Here is an 18479-nt window from a genome sequence, read left to right as displayed (position 1 = left end):
CAAATACAATATGCTTTTTCATTTTGTGTTTTCAGGGAGGGTCATGAAAAAAATGTACAAGTAGATGGTAAGGGTCATCTAAAATATGACAAGTATAATGGGAGGGTAGAAACCGTAACTATTTTATTGTCTCAAGGACGGGTCATTAATTTCTGTAAAGTTGGGGAAGGGAGTTAATAAAAGGCAGATCTAATATAACTTTCTACTAAGTTTCAACAGAGACCATATAATAGATGGTCTCTGGTTTCAACACTTGTTTTTTCAGACTTAAAGAATTCATTTATGACTTTAAAATAAACCATCAAATTTATGCCATACCTTAGTATTCAATACCTTTAAAAAAAGCACATAATTTAATTAATTCATTATGATGCGTAATATATTTTATTTTACTCTCTCAATAATTTTCACAACCAAACCTGAACTTAAGGCTTGATTTGATGGCTTGTTCCGACATACAGTACATTCATATTTCGTTTTAGAAAAAAACTAGTTCCATTATTTAGCTTAGCATCAACATTCGGATTTTCCGTATTAAAGTTATCACTCACGCTTTCCTTCAAAATGGCCGATGGAATGAAAGGAGTCGATGCTTTGCAAGAAGAGCTTTTGCGAGCCAAAGACAAACTGAAAGATGTAAATGAAAATATAAAGAAACTGACAGGAAGAGATCTAGAAGAACAAAGGTGCAATGAAGCATAATTTAGTAATGTCAACCCACGTGTAGGAAGAATACTGACGCCCGAGTGACGGCAACAAAAAATCCCAAACCGGCTCAGACCAATCTCTTGAAACCAGGCCTAATTCTAAAAACCTTTTTATGTTCACACATCATCTATTAGACTAGGCAGTTGTAAAGAACCCAGTTTGCCGTGCACAGATGTCCGTTGTGTTCCATTTTGACTGACATTTGGCTTTTTTGTTTGTTTATTATCAATGATTCAGCTTTGTTGGTTGAATAGTAGAGTTTTCAATCTTCTATATTGCCCCTTTCACCCCTCAGTTAGGCATATCTTATGATTAGCAGCAGGTTTAATATGGGTTATGGGATCTTACTGAGAGTGATGCTCGAGTTGAAGCCATAGATGTTCACCTGAAATGTTTACAAGGTCAAAAAGTGGTAACATGAAACTGCACCAGACACAAATGACTTGGGTTCCACAATTGACAATGGATTTTGGGAAAAATATTGGTAGAAATTGATAACAAAGGCGTGAAAATTTGAAGCCATTGCTGCAATATAAATAGTTTTTGTATGACAAGTTTCCAAGTCAAGCAACATGAGATTGAAGGGACTAAATGCTATTACACATAATATCAATCACTGTCTGGTTTGGACTTGATTATTTACAGCATGTACAGGGCACCATCAACATGGCCATGATAACTGTAATATTGCAATACATGCCGAAAGTGGTGTGACTCCATCACTGGCGTATATTACATTTGAAAACAGGATTGATTGCTTGAATAAGGATATACTTTTCAATTAACGCATACAGTGTGATACCCAAGAGGGAATGTGCTGAATTGTATAGCATGTTTTGGCACATATGTTTTGACCATCTTGATAGTGTATCTATCACCATAGGACATTATCATGGTTATAAGATATTATCAAATGAATTATTGTCAGTTATTTCTGGTTTGCTCGAATGAAATCAATATCTAGGTGTTATCACTTCTGTAGCTACAACATGTTCCTTGAACATTGAATCAGGGTGATTGGTTAGCTTAGTGGTTAAGGTCTTCCCTCATCAGGTCAAAGGTTCGATTCCCAGCATAGGTACAATGTGTGAAACCCATAAGCATTAGAGACCCGTGAAGATCTGGGGTAGAATAGATCTTCAGCAACCCATTCTTGCCGTTAAAGGCGACTATGCTTGTCGTAAGAGGCGACCAATGGGATGGGGTGGTCAGACTCGCTGACTTGGTTGATCCATGTCATCGTATCCTAATAGCTGGCTCGCCGCGATATAACTGGAATACTGTTAAAAGCGGCGTTAAACTAAACTCACTCACTCACTCACCCAATAGCTGGACTGTCTGGTCCAGACTCGATTATATACAGACAGCCGTCATATAGCTGGAATATTGCTGAGTGCAGCGTTAAACAACAAACAAACAAACATAAGTATTAGACATTGGTACTAGTCCTATTGTCCTTACCAAACTGGGGGCACGGAACCTATGATTGTGAGTTCGAATCCCGGTTCGCCCCAATTATGTTTCTAGGTTTGTCAGCACCATACCCGTGCTCGTGGGTTTCACCGAAGTGGTAAAGGCGTGAAACCTGCATCACTTCGAGCTTTCCTCCAACATTAAGCTGACATGCTGTGGTAAAACTGGAATAATGTTAAAAGCGGCGTTAAACCCAACTCACTCTCTCACCATACCAAACTGCCCAATGGTTAAGATATCATAAGGACTAACTGGTAGAAGTTTGTCAATTTCAAGAGTTTTGCCGTATGTTGTAATTATAGGGACTAGTGGACTAACACTGTTAGTTTCTATCACTGCCCATTTCTTATAATTATTTTGATTAAAATGCATAATGACAGTGTTTTTTCTGTAATTGTTTTTCAGGAATTTTGGTCGCCGTGACTTTGCAAGTCCCGATGGAAGAGGTCGAGGAAGGTTCTCCAACCTTGTCCGGTGAGAAAACTGATGAGTTATCATAGCTGAATGAAGGAACAATACATATTTAGTTCCATTCGTACTGGGTGCACGTTAGGCCCAGTCAAAGACACTGCAATTCTCTGCAGAGTTGCATCCCTTAGGCTTGTCAGAAACCTATGATAAATCCCAGATTCGCCCTTATAATGATCACTTTTCTGTGCAATAAATGATATTAATAATACTGATTTAAGTAGTAATAGGACAAACTTGTACTAGAAGGGACATATTTCGTTACTTGCAGGTAAAGGCATATTGCAAACTACCCTGATGTCAGTTGTATCCAGCTAGTGTGGTTTTCATAACATGTTCAATGTTTTAACTTGTACAATATTCATCTGTTTCAGGCGTCGATCTGACGATGGCCCAGCGGCAAAAAGAAGAGGTCTTGGAGGAGCTTTTGCCAGGTTGGAACTATTAAGGAATAATGGTTTTCCGACATTGTCGTAGCAAACTATGAAAGTGGCACTAGTCCCAATAGTAATCTGCAGTGATTTGCACTGGTTAATAATAACATCATGGCTGGTTAGCCTACTTAACTGACAAATGGATTAACATGTTTAGCTTCATGCACTGGGTACTGAAAAGTCATTTGGACTTGTCCAGGTACCAGCAACATTTTGAGAACAGAGAAGCTATGTCAGCAATATAGAGAGCATGTCATCATATCCTGATGGTATGGATTGTTCTCATAATCAGCAGATGTCATCAGTCAGCAGTTTGGCTGGTCCATACTTGATTATTTACAGGCTGCCATCATTTTGATGGAGTTAAAAACAACCAAGGTCGATAGGCTGTGACATAAGACAACTTGACACTTGAAGCTGCATTCTGACATCAAACTGATGTAGATAACCTGGCTGTGGTGACATACAGGGTTCTATCGTACCATCGTTGTTGTTGATACAAGACTTCATAGACCCGTGAAGATGCGGGTTAGAAGAGGTCTTCAGCAACCCATGCTTATCGTAAAAGGCGACCATGCTTGTTGGAAGAGGCAACAAAAGGGATCGGGTGGTCAGGCTCGCTAACTTGGTTGATGCATGCCATCGTATCCCAATTGCTGGATTGTCTGGTCCAGCCTCGATTATACACAGACATTGTTATTCGTGGTTTGTCAGCGCCAATCCTACTTCCATGGGTTTCACCAAAGTGGTAAACATCTAAAACCTGAATCGCTTTGGGCTTATCTATGATATTAAGGTGACTTGATTGAAATACAGTTCAAAGCTGTATTAAATTCTCCTCAGTCTGCCGCAGTGTTGTAACATGTTTCTTGTCCTCAGACTGGGCCTGCCGGTGGGGATGGCACAGCGTCGACAGCAGGAGGACAGCGGGGAGGAGGACGACGGAGAGGACAAGGTAAGTCGGAGGTCCAGGGTCAGGGGACAAAGTTGGTCGGGAATCCAGTGGGGACAAGGTCAGTTTGGGGTCAGGGTGGACAACCATTATGAGACATTTGTTTTTTGTTTTGTTTTTTGTTTTGTACATGTGACATAAATTGAGATGACGTTGACATCATAGGATCAAAGATTGTACAACTTTTGAGTGATTTTATGCATGTTTTACTCTTGTTCATATTTGACTTCAACCCTTAAGCATGGTCGTAGGTATTGGGATGTGTGATAAACCTTGTGTTGATGATGGTGTTGTAGCCCGCAATTGCCTCAGCTGTTGTAGCTGCAGCCGGAGCCAAGAGATCTCGACGGGACATGATGCAGGAGCAGAGCCAGGACAGGCAGGGCATGGCCAGGTACAGGACCAGGACCACATCCTTGGGACATCTCTCATCTTTGCATGTGGTCTCCCTCATCCTTTACGCTTTGTTTCAACCACTGATATGCTCATTTGAAGACGATGTTTAATCGACCACAGATATTGTAGAAACAAAACAAAATCCTGTAGACTAAAAAGAAACTAAGAGCTTGAACAGCATTGGCATTGTCCCTCCCTCTATGCTGCTGTGTCCTGTGAGATGTGTGCTTGTAGCTGGCGTGTGAAATACCAGTGTTTGATTCTTCTGCTTTCAGAAACAAGAGGATGTTCGGCCTCCTCCTTGGAACACTGCAGAGGTTTAAACATGAAGCCAAGGAAAACAAGGACAAGGTGGGTGGAGAAACGTGGTGCTGATCACTGGCTGCTGTCAATGTGGTTGGAAGTTTGGCAGATAGAATCAGGGTTTTTTGTTCAGGGTAACTGAATCATTGATTGAGATTGATCATCAGAACATCAGTCTTCACATTGACACCTTCAATAATTAGATTCATTATGGTTATGATGAATACGTTATTAAATTAGATTTAACAATTATGAGTGGGTGTGCAGGGGGATTTTATGTTTGTATTTTATCAAAGTGTTCAAGGCTTCTGTGTACATAAACGTTTGATGGATGTGGCTTGCATGAATCGTTAATGTTTGATAGGACCAGGTATACAATGGTGTATTTCAACAAACACAAGCTCATACAGCCTTTTCCTTCATACTTGGGGACAATCAAATTGTGTGGTTTGGGATGTTTATCAGGGATAACAGACTGGAATTATTTCATTGTCAAATCATTCAATACAATGATTCAAATGTAAAAAATGGCCAATGCGTTCAGTACAACGCTCAAGTGTGTGTTGACTGTGATGTCTGATGTGTATCTGATACGATGTGTGATGGCTGATGTGTATCTGTCTGGGTCTGCCTGCCTGGCTGTCTGGCTGATGTCTGTCTCTGTGTGGCTGATGTGTGTCTGCCTGCCTGGCTGTCTGATGTCTGTCTCTGTGTGGCTGATGTGTGTCTGCCTGCCTGGCTGGCTGATGTGTGTGTGCCTGGCTGGCTGGCTGGCTGGCTGGCTGGCTGATGTGTGTGTGCCTGGCTGGCTGATGTGTGTGTGCCTGGCTGGCTGGCTGGCTGGCTGGCTGGCTGATGTGTGTGTGCCTGGCTGGCTGATGTGTGTGTGCCTGGCTGGCTGGCTGGCTGGCTGGCTGGCTGATGTGTGTGCCTGGCTGGCTGGCTGGCTGATGTGTGTGTGCCTGGCTGGCTGGCTGGCTGGCTGATGTGTGTGTGCCTGGCTGGCTGATGTGTGTGCCTGGCTGGCTAGCTGATGTGTGTGCCTGGCTGGCTGGCTGGCTGATGTATGTGTGCCTGGCTGGCTGGCTGATGTGTGTGTGCCTGGCTGGCTGGCTGATGTGTGTGCCTGGCTGGCTGGCTGGCTGATGTATGTGTGCCTGGCTGGCTAGCTGATGTGTGTGCCTGGCTGGCTGGCTGGCTGATGTGTGTGCCTGGCTGGCTGGCTGATGTGTGTGTGCCTGGCTGGCTGGCTGGCTGGCTGATGTGTGTGTGCCTGGCTGGCTAGCTGATGTGTGTGCCTGGCTGGCTGGCTGGCTGATGTATGTGTGCCTGGCTGGCTAGCTGATGTGTGTGCCTGGCTGGCTGGCTGGCTGATGTGTGTGCCTGGCTGGCTGGCTGATGTGTGTGTGCCTGGCTGGCTGGCTGGCTGGCTGATGTGTGTGTGCCTGGCTGGCTGGCTGGCTGATGTGTGTGTGCCTGGCTGGCTGGCTGGCTGGCTGATGTGTGTCTGCCTGGCTGGCTGGCTGGCTGATGTGTGTGCCTGGCTGGCGGGCTGATGTGTGTGTGCCTGGCTTGCTGGCTGGCTGGCTGGCTGGCTGATGTGTGTGGCTGGCTGGCTGGCTGGCTGGCTGGCTGATGTGTGTGCCTGGCTGGCTGGCTGATGTGTGTGTGCCTGGCTGGCTGGCTGGCTGGCTGGCTGATGTGTGTGCCTGGCTGGCTGGCTGATGTGTGTCTGTCTCTGTGTCTGATGTGTGTCTGTCTGGCTGGCTGGCTGTCTGTGTGGCTGATGTGTGTCTGCCTGGCTGGCTGTCTGGCTGGCTGATGTGTGTCTGTCTGGCTGGGTGATGTGTGTCTGGCTGGCTGGCTGATGTGTGTCTGTCTGGCTGGCTGATGTGTGTCTGTCTGGCTGGCTGGCTGATGTGTGTCTGTCTGGCTGGGTGATGTGTGTCTGGCTGGCTGGCTGATGTGTGTCTGCCTGGCTGGCTGATGTGTGTCTGTCTGGCTGGCTGATGTGTGTCTGCCTGGCTGGCTGATGTGTGTCTGCCTGGCTGGCTGATGTGTGGCTGTCTGGCTGGCTGATGTGTGGCTGTCTGGCTGGCTGATGTGTGTCTGTCTGGCTGGCTGATGTGTGTCTGGCTGGCTGGCTGATGTGTGTCTGCCTGGCTGGCTGATGTGTGTCTGTCTGGCTGGCTGATGTGTGTCTGCCTGGCTGGCTGATGTGTGTCTGTCTGGCTGGCTGATGTGTGTCTGTCTGGCTGGCTGATGTGTGTCTGGCTGGCTGGCTGATGTGTGTCTGCCTGGCTGGCTGATGTGTGTCTGCCTGGCTGGCTGATGTGTGTCTGTCTGGCTGGCTGATGTGTGTCTGCCTGGCTGGCTGATGTGTGTCTGCCTGGCTGGCTGATGTGTGTCTGTCTGGCTGGCTGATGTGTGTCTGCCTGGCTGGCTGATGTGTGTCTGTCTGGCTGGCTGATGTGTGTCTGTCTGGCTGGCTGATGTGTGTCTGTCTGGCTGGCTGATGTGTGTCTGCCTGGCTGGGTGATGTGTGTCTGTCTCTGTGTCTGATGTGTGTCTGTCTCTGTGTCTGATGTGTGTCTGGCTGGCTGGCTGATGTGTGTCTGTCTGGCTGGGTGATGTGTGTCTGTCTCTGTGTCTGATGTGTGTCTGTCTGGCTGGCTGATGTGTGTCTGCCTGGCTGGGTGATGTGTGTCTGGCTGGCTGGCTGATGTGTGTCTGTCTCTGTGTCTGATGTGTGTCTGGCTGGCTGGCTGATGTGTGTCTGTCTGGCTGGCTGATGTGTGTCTGTCTCTGTGTCTGATATGTGTCTGGCTGGCTGGCTGATGTGTGTCTGTCTGGCTGGCTGATGTGTGTCTGCCTGGCTGGCTGATGTGTGTCTGGCTGGCTGGCTGATGTGTGTCTGTCTGGCTGGCTGATGTGTGTCTGCCTGGCTGGCTGATGTGTGTCTGTCTGGCTGGGTGATGTGTGTCTGTCTCTGTGTCTGATGTGTGTCTGTCTGGCTGGCTGATGTGTGTCTGCCTGGCTGGGTGATGTGTGTCTGGCTGGCTGGCTGATGTGTGTCTGTCTCTGTGTCTGATGTGTGTCTGGCTGGCTGGCTGATGTGTGTCTGTCTGGCTGGCTGATGTGTGTCTGTCTCTGTGTCTGATATGTGTCTGGCTGGCTGGCTGATGTGTGTCTGTCTGGCTGGCTGATGTGTGTCTGCCTGGCTGGCTGATGTGTGTCTGTCTGGCTGGCTGATATGTGTCTGTCTGGCTGGCTGATGTGTGTCTGCCTGGCTGGCTGATGTGTGTCTGTCTGGCTGGCTGATGTGTGTCTGCCTGGCTGGCTGATGTGTGTCTGTCTGGCTGGCTGATGTGTGTCTGCCTGGCTGGCTGATGTGTGTCTGTCTGGCTGGCTGATGTGTGTCTGTCTGGCTGGCTGATGTGTGTCTGCCTGGCTGGCTGATGTGTGTCTGTCTGGCTGGCTGATGTGTGTCTGTCTCTGTGTCTGATGTGTGTCTGTCTGGCTGGCTGATGTGTGTCTGTCTCTGTGTCTGATGTGTGTCTGTCTGGCTGGCTGGCTGATGTGTGTCTGGCTGGCTGGCTGATGTGTGTCTGCCTGGCTGGCTGATGTGTGTCTGCCTGGCTGGGTGATGTGTGTCTGGCTGGCTGGCTGATGTGTGTCTGTCTCTGTGTCTGATGTGTGTCTGTCTGGCTGGCTGGCTGATGTGTGTCTGCCTGGCTGGCTGTCTGGCTGGCTGATGTGTGTCTGTCTGCCTGGCTGGCTGTCTGGCTGGCTGATGTGTGTCTGTCTGGCTGGCTGATGTGTGTCTGGCTTGCTGGGTGATGTGTGTCTGCCTGGCTGGGTGATGTGTGTCTGGCTTGCTGGCTGATGTGTGTCTGTCTCTGTGTCTGATGTGTGCCTAGCTCTGTGGCTGATGTGTGCCTAGCTCTGTGGCTGATGTGTGTCTGCCTGGCTGATGTGTGCCTGTCACACATTGATGTGTGTCTTGCTGATGTCTGCCTGTGTGTCTGCAGGAGGAGCAGAGGAAGAAGATTGAGGAGAAACTGGAGTCGAAGGCCAAGCAGGAGAAGGCCCGACTTGTCCAGGAGAAGAAACAGCTGGTGCAGGAATTTGAGCAGGAGCAGGCAAAGATACATCGACTTGAACAGAAGATGGAGCTGGTCAGACAGGTGTGTATCCCACCCTTCGTCGGGATGCTGGGTAGCCCTAGGCATGCTTGGATCAGGTTGCAATGGGTTCAAATCCCAGATTAGCCGTTACTATGATCCTTGGTCTGTCTGCACCATATCTGGTCTCCTAGGATTCATGATGTTGATAAACATCTGCGGCACAAAGGGCTAGCACGTCGTTTAATACCGGTCACAGATTAGTGGACACTTATCTACTGTGTGTTTGTTTTAATGTACATATGTTAAGTAGTATTGATCCAACATGACAGGAAAGATCCTGTCTATGATCACAAACCTCTGTCAGATTGTGTGGGGGGAGACAAACGAGGTCTGCTGGGAAGTGTGTTAACTTGTCTCACAGATTGTCCATGTCTTCCCCCCTTGTGGGCAAAGCTGTAGACCTGTGAAGATCTGGATTAGAATAGGCCTTCAGTAACCCATGCTTGTTGTAAGAGGCGACCATGCTCTTCGTAAGAGGCGACCATGATCTTCGAAAGAGGCGACCATGCTCTTTGTAAGTGGCGACAAACGGGATCGGGTGGTCAGGCTAACCGACGTGGTTGATGCATGTCATTGACACCATGATCCATGCATTAGGGTACAATCATTGTACAGGCCCCCATCATGTAGCTAGAATATTGCTTAGTGCGGCTCTAAACAACAAACTACAAACAAACAAAGAACAGCTGTGAAGTACATTGTTAGTTTGTCACTGATGTATCTAAGAGTGGTGAGAACGTGGCTCACTTGCTCTAGCCTGGTGGGCTTGTGACTGCCTCCCTGGTGCAGTGGATAGAGCCTCTGTCTGGAGAGTGGAATGTTGGTGGTTTGTTCCCTGTGATACCAAAAGATGTTAAAAGATGGTACTTGTTGTTACCCTTCTTGGTGCTAGGCATTAAGGGGATAAAACAAGGACTGGATTGAAATCAGTGTACTGTGTATATGTAGTTGAGTAGCCATTGTTAAACTGGTATGGTATCTCGATGGACAGCCAGTGTTGTTACAGGAGAGGTTTTGTTTCAGCATGACAACTGGGCCATGGAGACCAAGAAGTTGGAGAACTTCATCTGCACCAAGACCAAACCTCAGATATTTTACCTGCCCAGAGGTCTGATCAGCTCCACTGAGACCAAGCTGAAGGAAACCAAAGCTGTTGTAGACAGTGAGTGTGTTACGTCATTCATCAATACACATGGGACAGGGCTATGGTAAAGTCTGATGGTTAATGGGGCTTGGATCAGTCCGGTCTGTCCGTGTGGGTCCTTATGGCCGGCCGTGTCTGTTTATTTGTCACAATAAGCTGCAGTTTTTCAAATGAGGGCTTAATAAGTTTATTCATGGCCTGCAGCTTCTAAAGTCTGTGGGTCCTGATAGCAGCCTGGCAATATTTTTATTTCAAACACTGGCTTGGATCATACGCAAAATCACAATACAATATGTAGCTCAGCACAGAACATGCAGAAAGAGTTTCTTACTCGTGCATAGTCTAATACATTAAGCTTTCATCCACATCACTATAAAACCGGCATTATTCGGACGAGTATAAGGAGACACATTGCTCTATATAAGTGCACTAAACTTGAACATATTGTTGAATTCCATTTCACCCCACCTGCTTCACATGTTGAATATAGAAAAGTTACATGTTTCAAGGTAAAGGGACTCCCCTTACTATTGCAATAATAAAGTGGTTCCACTATGTCATGCTATATATATGGAATGGTTCTGATTGTGGAGTTCCTTTTTTCAGAGATGATTAAGGACAGACGAGCCAAGTTGGAGGAGGAGATCGAGGACATGATGACGCGCGAGATTGAGAGGGAGGAGAGACTGAGGGCACGCAGGGAGAGTGGGGAGGGAGTGAGGGGAGGGGCGCGACGACAGGAAGAAGAACAGGAGGACCTGGAGGAGGACGAGGACGACCAGGATAAGTTTGATCAGATTGAAGAGAATGAGGTGGTGCTGGAGGAGAGGAAGAATGGTGAGGGGGAAGTTGGGGCCGGTGATGAAAGGAGGGTGGATGTGAGGCAGGTGGTGGCTGCAGCAGCAGAGGAGGGAGGGGGTGACGGTGACGGAGAGGAGGCGAAGATGGAAGGAGTGAAGGAAGGGGAGGAGGAGAATGAGGAGGGGGAGATTGAGTCAGAGAAGGAAAGTGGTGAGTTGGAGAAGGAAAGAAGGCGTGTGAAGAGTGGTGAGGATGGAGAGAAGAAAGGGGTGGAAAGGAAGTCAAAGGATGGACAGAAAAACAGTAGGTCCACGGATGGAGAGAAAGTTAGTAGCAGGTCAAGTGATGGAGAGAAAGACATAAGTAGGGCAAAGGATGGAGAGAAAGACATAGTTAGGCCAAGTGACAATGAGAAAGCTAGAAATAGGTCAAGTGATGGCGAGAAAGCTAGAAGTAGGTCAAGTGATGATGAAAAAGCTAGAAGTAGGTCAAGGGATGGAGAGAAAGCTAGAAGTAGGTCGAAGGATGGGAAAGACAGAAGTAGTTCAAGGGATGGGAAAGCTAGAAGTAGGTCAAAGGATCGGAAAGCCAGAAGTAGGTCGAGGGATGGGAAAGACAAAAATGTGTCTAAAGATGATAAAGAACAGACTCAGTCAACCAAGGACAGAAGTAAATCAACAGAGGGAAAAGATAAGAGTAGTGAGAGGGAGAGGAGAAAGAGTGGTGCAAAGGAGAGAGAAAGGCGGCGGTCCAGAAGTAGAAGTCGTAGCAGAGACCGTGAGAGGAAGAGAGAAAGGCGGAGTGATAAGGATGGAGAGAAGGAGAATAGGAAAAGCAAGCATGATGAGGACCGCAGCAAGAGGAGAAGTGAGAGGAAGGAGAGGAGGAGGAGGAGTTCCGAGAGGGACAGAAGCAGGGATAGGACGGACGAGAAAAAGAGAAAGGTGGATGAGGAAACTAGACACGCTAAGGACGATAAGGGCAGGCGATTGAGTGATCCACGAGATGATGATAAGAGTAAAGATGGAGGGGCTAAAGATGGGGAGGTCAAGGACTTGGAGGAGGGGGAGGTGGAGGAGGAGCGACGGACAGTTGACCAGGAGACCAGGCAGGAGAAGCCATCGGATTGAACCACCTCCCAGAGCAGGGTGCACTTGTAGATACCGCGGAGCCAAGGATGTTGCATATTTTTAAATTAAGCATGTTAGTTTTTGTAGAAAGTGTGTCCACAGAAATGGCTGAATGATAAATTCACAGAATAGATTCTGTTGATCGGTGAATGAATTTGTGTCAAGATGTTTCTCTCAAACATGTTTTAGGGTTGAGAGTTTTCAAATGTCTCTGAAGATTTAAATATTGAATGGACGATTCTGAGATTTGACAGGAATCATGAACATTCTTGCATCAGGAACCACTTTATTGGAGTATATTTTAATCAGCTTGTTTCACTGATATCAGCTCATTAATATGGAAATCAGTGGACATTAACTGAGACACTTGTGGACTGAGTGTATGTTAGCTGTTTTAGAATCAGGTTATTAACTCATACACGTTGTTCTGCATCTTACTGGATCATCTTCATCAGAATCATGCATTCATCTAGTAGACATGAACCTTGGTTACCTACCATTCACACTGTTAACATGGACATCAAGCCAACATCTGGTTACTTTTCAGGTATGAATCAAATTACTGGAGGTTGGTTTGGGCAGGCAGATGTTTACAAACTGTGTAATGAACATAGATCCCATCCTCTGTGTTGACTTGGACAGTATGGATGCTGACTGACGGACGGACGGACGGAGGGACCGACTGACCGACATCTGTGACCGGGACCTAGATCACTGTAGGCTGACTTGAACCAACTGCCCATCACATTAACATCAATGGACATCCCAGATCTTAGATGATTATCAGTAGATGTGTTACATAGTGACATCTTAAGGTCACCTTCCACATCTTTGGCATCTCCTATACTTTAACCTCTTCAACTACTTTACACAAAGGTCTGTGTACTCCTGTCTACCATTCTCCAAGTAGTGAATAGATTAGTTTTCATGCTGTGATATGTTCCACTGTCCTCTGTTGATAACTACATACAGCATGGGTACTGTGGGGTGGAAGATGGGATTATCCAAGTGGTGTCTGGCTGTCCATGCGGGGATACGTGTAGCGTCTACTGGAGATAGAGTAGCATGTAAAGTGCTGAATGGGATGTCCGCGTACATTTCAATGAATATTGCATTTGAAGGAAAGTAACTTTGATATGTTAACGAGAACTGATTGGTTGTGATCAGTTATTCAACCAAATACGTCAAGTATAATAAACCAAGTTTAAGTAAGTTCATTTAGTGCATTTTTGGAAGTGTTTTATGAATGTGTTAAGGACTGCCTTTAAAGCCTTCAGGATTGAATATGAGTATTCATGTTTCATACTGAATTGGCAGTATTGTCCACTTACAAAAGTCTTCATAAATATAATTCCGGTCCTGCCCAAATGTAATTTAGATGTAGATATTGTTAGGAAAAGATGAGCATAAAAATGATATTGCATATAGTCCTTTTGTATTTTCATAGTGTTCTATAATATATCAAGGTATAAGTTTGTCAGTAATGAAGTGATGAATTCATTCCCAGTTAGATGTTTCTCGGAAACATATCATTTGCTTGTTCACGTTCAGCTTGTTCCTCTTGTAGTGATTGTCCAGTGAAGCTTATGTTCTCAGGCTTAATCGCAATGGTTTGTAACTTGTGTTTTTGGCATAATGTCTTATTTTCGTTCATTTTCACCTTTTCATTTCTCAGATATGTATTAACGCGCCAAATTTATAAGAAATAAATATGTAAGAATAGATTCCATGGGTTTGTATTTTTTACTAAGAAAAGATCAAATATGCCCTTTCAGTTCAGCCTGAGGACCAAACCATGAGGGTTGTTTTGTCTATGAATATGCATGTATTTCACTGAAAGGTTCTTGTGGTTCACACTATCAACCACTGGTTTATTCCGCAGGATAAAGTCATATTGCCAGAACCATGTTGGTTATGGTGTATAACAACATTCATGTACACCCACAATCTCGTTGCCATGGTTTCATTTGTTTTAACTTGAGGGGCATTGGCCATACAAGACTCCTTTCATAATACCCCTACACTTGTCACATGTTGTTTTACAATTCAGACTGTGACTTTAAGTTTATTATATTATATTTAACTGGCCCCAATTTGCTTAACTGGAGCATGTCGTCATATAGCTTGAAAAGTGTTGTGAGTGGTGTTAATCAACAACAAACAATACATATACATTCCAGACTAGAATTATTAAAATCAAAGGCAAAAGAATGTAACCTCTCCATTTGTGTTATGTATGTGCACGCTCTCTGAACTTGCTGATAGTCAACAGTAGTGTGTATGGATATTTTATGTCCGTTTCAGTTACTTTTGTTAACGTCTATAAATGCATATCACATTACCTTTAAAAGGTAAATACATATTGACTCCTGCTTGGAGTAGGGGGGGAGTTAGTTACACCACATATCCCTTGGTATATTGGTACAAACGACTCCGAAAGATATGGGTATAACTTTCTTACCCACTGATTGCTCCCACATCGAGTTTGTTTGTTTGTTGTTTAACACCGCACTCAGCAATATTCCGGCTATATGACGGCGGTCTGTGAATAATCGAGTCCGAACCAGACAACCCAGTGATCGATGTCATGAGCATCGATCAACGCAATTGGGATACGATGACATGCATCAACCAAGTCAGCGAGCCGGACAACCCGATTCCGCAAGTCGCCTCTTACCACAAGCATAGTCGCGATTCAGAATAGGTCCACAATACCGGTGATGTTTGCTGGAACAGTTTGAACAGTGAAATCTCCTGCTAACATTTGGACAGTTACACCATTATTGACATCTCTATTAGTAAAGGAAATCTTTCAGTTTTCGATTCTTACAACAAATGCATGGTTTGCACACCTCATGGTGCGTGGGTTGCCATGTGGTCAGAGGTACTGCGATATGCAATGCAGAGTTAGGACCATTAGATGTGCCAGCATCCACTGGTCGTGGGGTCGAATCCAGATTTGGCTCGGATATTACCTTTGGTGTGTCAGCGTTTCTTCCAAACGTGGTAACCATCTCGGAGTGGCCTTCGGCCTCGTCTGCGAGTTTGTTATTATAAGTTAATGGTCCTGTGACTCACTCAAGTTAGTTTAGTGTTTCTTAGTCCAGATCATGTCTTTTCGCATGTATATGATGTTCGCCCACTAAATGACAGCAAACTGGGTGTGGAACCAGTTCTTTGTGTCCATGGCGTGTTACTGTGAAACGCGACCCCCTTGTCGCCATATTCTAGTTATTCTACTGTCCTTCCTTGACAGCTTTTTTTTCAGTTTAAATGTATGTATCATAAATGTATCATAAATGTATCATAAATGTAACTTCACGTCACGATATGGCTGAAATATTGCCCATGTGACGTTAAATAATAACTCACTCACTCACCCTTGTCGCCATTCTCCAATTAGGGGCAGTGGCGGGTCACCGGGGATACAAGTTAACCATGTTCAGTCTCTTGCATGATGATAAGGAAGACGTCTTATCCACCAGGAGCTGAATAACTGGCTCATCAGACCACAGGTGGAATCTTATCTAGAGTTTCAGGAGATCGCGGATAACGGACAAGTTCATACTTCCTTGATCCCCGTTAACTGAGGCATGTGACGGTTTCTTATGCTTGGGCCAGGGCACCGCGCGCTGTATGGATGAAATCTTCCTTTTGTAAGTAAAGGGGAGCTGGGCTCGGATCAATTTACAAGCCCAAGCAAGTTGAATAAAAGTATTCGAAAACCATTATGTCTGTTTATTTAACATGTGTTGACAGGCATTTAATGATTGCCATATTTCTCAGGCAATGTCGTGACGACCGTCTACGTGGTCTAGTGGATAGAGCGTCTGCCCGGAGAGCGGAATTAGGTCGGTGTTTTAACCACATGGTGACCCGTGAAGATCCGAGTTAGAACTGGTTTTCAGCAACCCATGCTTGCATGCCGGAACAGGCGACTATGCTTTTAAGGGGCGACTAACGGGATCGGGTGGTCAGGCTCGCTTTTTTGGTTGATGCATGTCATCGTATCACAATTGCATGGATCGATGCTCATGATATCAGTCACCAGATGATCTGGTCCAGACTCGATTATTTACAGACTACCGTCATATAGCGTCCCGGTGGGTCATTTAAGGGATGAACACACGTTCGCATTAGCATTACAGTGATAAGTGATTCAGTGTCGTTTAATGCCGCTTAAGCAATAACATCAGAGGACCTTAGAAATGCGCTTCACACAATGTACCCATGTTGGGAATCGAACCCAGGCCTTCGGCGTGAAGAGCGAACGCTTTAACCACTGGACTACCCTACTGCACAACCACCATAAGAAGCAGCTTGCGTTCTGTTGATCTCAGTTCAGTCACCACAGACATCAGGTCATACATATAGGCAATGACGTTCGTTTGCTATGGTAACGACGTCATCAGCTTTGCTGCGTCAGTTCTGTTCTCAGATGAGTGCAATCATTCCATCCATTGATGGCCGTAGGCGGGTTTTCAGTCGGCGCCTGGAGTGTTGTGGGGATGCTGCAGTCGTGTCGCCTAATCGTTATGGTGACTTCCACTATGGTCTGGTGGTACTACCGCCACTGCAAGGACACAGTGACACGTTGTGGTGTGGAACCGCAATGCACCTGGGTACCGTTTCACAAAGCAGTCGTAAGTCTTACGAGCGTGTAAATTTACGACTGCTTTGTGAAACGGTACCCTGGTGGAGATTCTAGGTTAGAGTGAGTAAGTGAGTTTGGTTTTACGCCGCTTTTTAGCAATATTCCAGCAATATCATGGTGGGGGACACCAGAAATGGGCTTCACACATTGTACCCATGTCGGGAATCGAACCCGGGTCTTCGGCGTGACGAGCGAACGCATTAACCACTAGGCTGCCCGACCACCCATCCAGGTTAGATTTGGTCACCAGCAATCTATATGCTGGTTGTTAGAGGCGACCAAAGGATCGGATGCAAGGTCGGGCGCGGTGACCTTGATAATTGCGTGTCATCGTAACCCGATGGCGTGGATCGTTGCTCACAATATCGATCACTGGATGGGATTTACAGGCCGCGTCATCGTCATATAGCCGGAATATTGCCCAGTGTGGATTTAAAACAAACAATCAGCTCACGACCTTACAATCCAACCACTGGCTGCCTACTGCCTGTGTCGCTTTTTTGGTTTGAATTTGGAACTAACACTCAGTATATTCATTTTCAACCAATATGTCTTTATTACTTTTGGAAATTGATATTATGCGGAGGTGACCCTTCAACAGCTGAGTATAGATATGCGCCAGAAGCTGCCAACCCATGCATATGAGTGGATTGAATTACGAAAGGGAGCGGTTCATATTCAAGATTTACAATGACTGAAATACTGCATGGGCACGGACATCTCACCAACATGTGTATGTACCCACTTATTATAGTATGTACCAATTTATTATTCTAGCGAATGAGCCCCCCCCCCCGCCCAAAAATAAATAAATTAATAAATAAATAAAAATAAATAAATAATAATAATAAATAAATAAAATAAACAAAAATAATAATAATAATAATAAAAATAAATAAATAATAAATAAATAAATAAATAAAATGATTGTAAATAAAAATAAAATAAAATTTAAAAAATAATGAATTGCTATGGTAACGACGTCATCAGCATTGCTGCGTCATTTCTGTTGTCAGATGAGTGCAATCATTCCTTCCATGATGACCGTAGGTGGGTTTTCAGTAAAATAAAAAAACAAAAAACAATATGGAATTTGACGACTAAATAAATGGTTTATAAATGTTCTCTGCTAATTAATATAGAAGCCGATATTCCCATCAAAGGTCAATATTGTTCAGTGATGGATCTATTTTGTATTACATTTAAGTTGATTTGTTTATCGTCTCTCTATATTTGCAAGATGTTTATCCTGTAATAAGGGGCTAGCTGCCTGTTTTAGAAGTGTGGAAAGAAGATCAACACATTTAGGAACTTCGTGATTTAGACAGACTGCCAATTTGTTATTGTTCGAGACGAAAAAAGAGGAGATCGGGAGAACGACTTTTATCTGCGCACTTTTCCTGGCCTGTGGGATAGGAACCCGACCGTGCGTGAACGTATTCCAAAGATGCATTACGGGGCAAAATGCCAAGAAAAATATTACAAACAAATTGCTTTGATGCGAGGTAAATATTAGAGAGGATTTCAAATATACTTGTGTTGATCAGACAGATTATGTAAATCTTTACAAGTGTTCTCGAAACACAAAATTGAAGATATCAAAATATTTAAAAACATGTAACAGCTTTACAGGTGCATGAGTAGATATGTAAAACGCTGGTAAATTATAATCACAGATTTCCTGAAAATTGGGGCTTCGAAACCCTGACAAAAAAATTATTTTTCCAGAAGCATGTGAAAAAAACCGTTTGATAAGCAAACATCCAATCCTCTTGTCCCAATGAAACAGATGTTAACGTGCAACTTAATTAGTTCGACTAACAGTCCAG

At 45.1% G+C, this 18479-nt stretch overlaps 1 protein-coding gene across 1 annotated transcript; it reads left to right on the top strand.

Moving 5' to 3' along the window:
- The first annotated feature begins 538 nt into the window (after nt 1-538).
- LOC124132356 (pinin-like) lies at nt 539-13720 on the top strand. The gene is made up of 9 exons (XM_048403237.1): nt 539-686; nt 2587-2655; nt 3024-3083; nt 3963-4038; nt 4332-4429; nt 4707-4782; nt 8766-8921; nt 9945-10083; nt 10672-13720. The coding sequence occupies exons 1-9, from the start codon at nt 565-567 to the stop codon at nt 11994-11996; spliced, it is 2121 nt and encodes a 706-aa protein (XP_048259194.1). The 5' UTR covers nt 539-564; the 3' UTR covers nt 11997-13720.
- The last annotated feature ends 4759 nt before the right edge of the window (nt 13721-18479 follow it).

Source organism: Haliotis rufescens, unplaced genomic scaffold (genome assembly GCF_023055435.1).
Source record: "Haliotis rufescens isolate VD_foot unplaced genomic scaffold, xgHalRufe1.0.p SCAF_3, whole genome shotgun sequence".
NCBI classification, from domain to species: Eukaryota; Metazoa; Mollusca; class Gastropoda; order Lepetellida; family Haliotidae; genus Haliotis; species Haliotis rufescens.
Note: the sequence above shows the minus strand (reverse complement) of the source record. Positions and strands in the feature narration are given on the sequence as shown.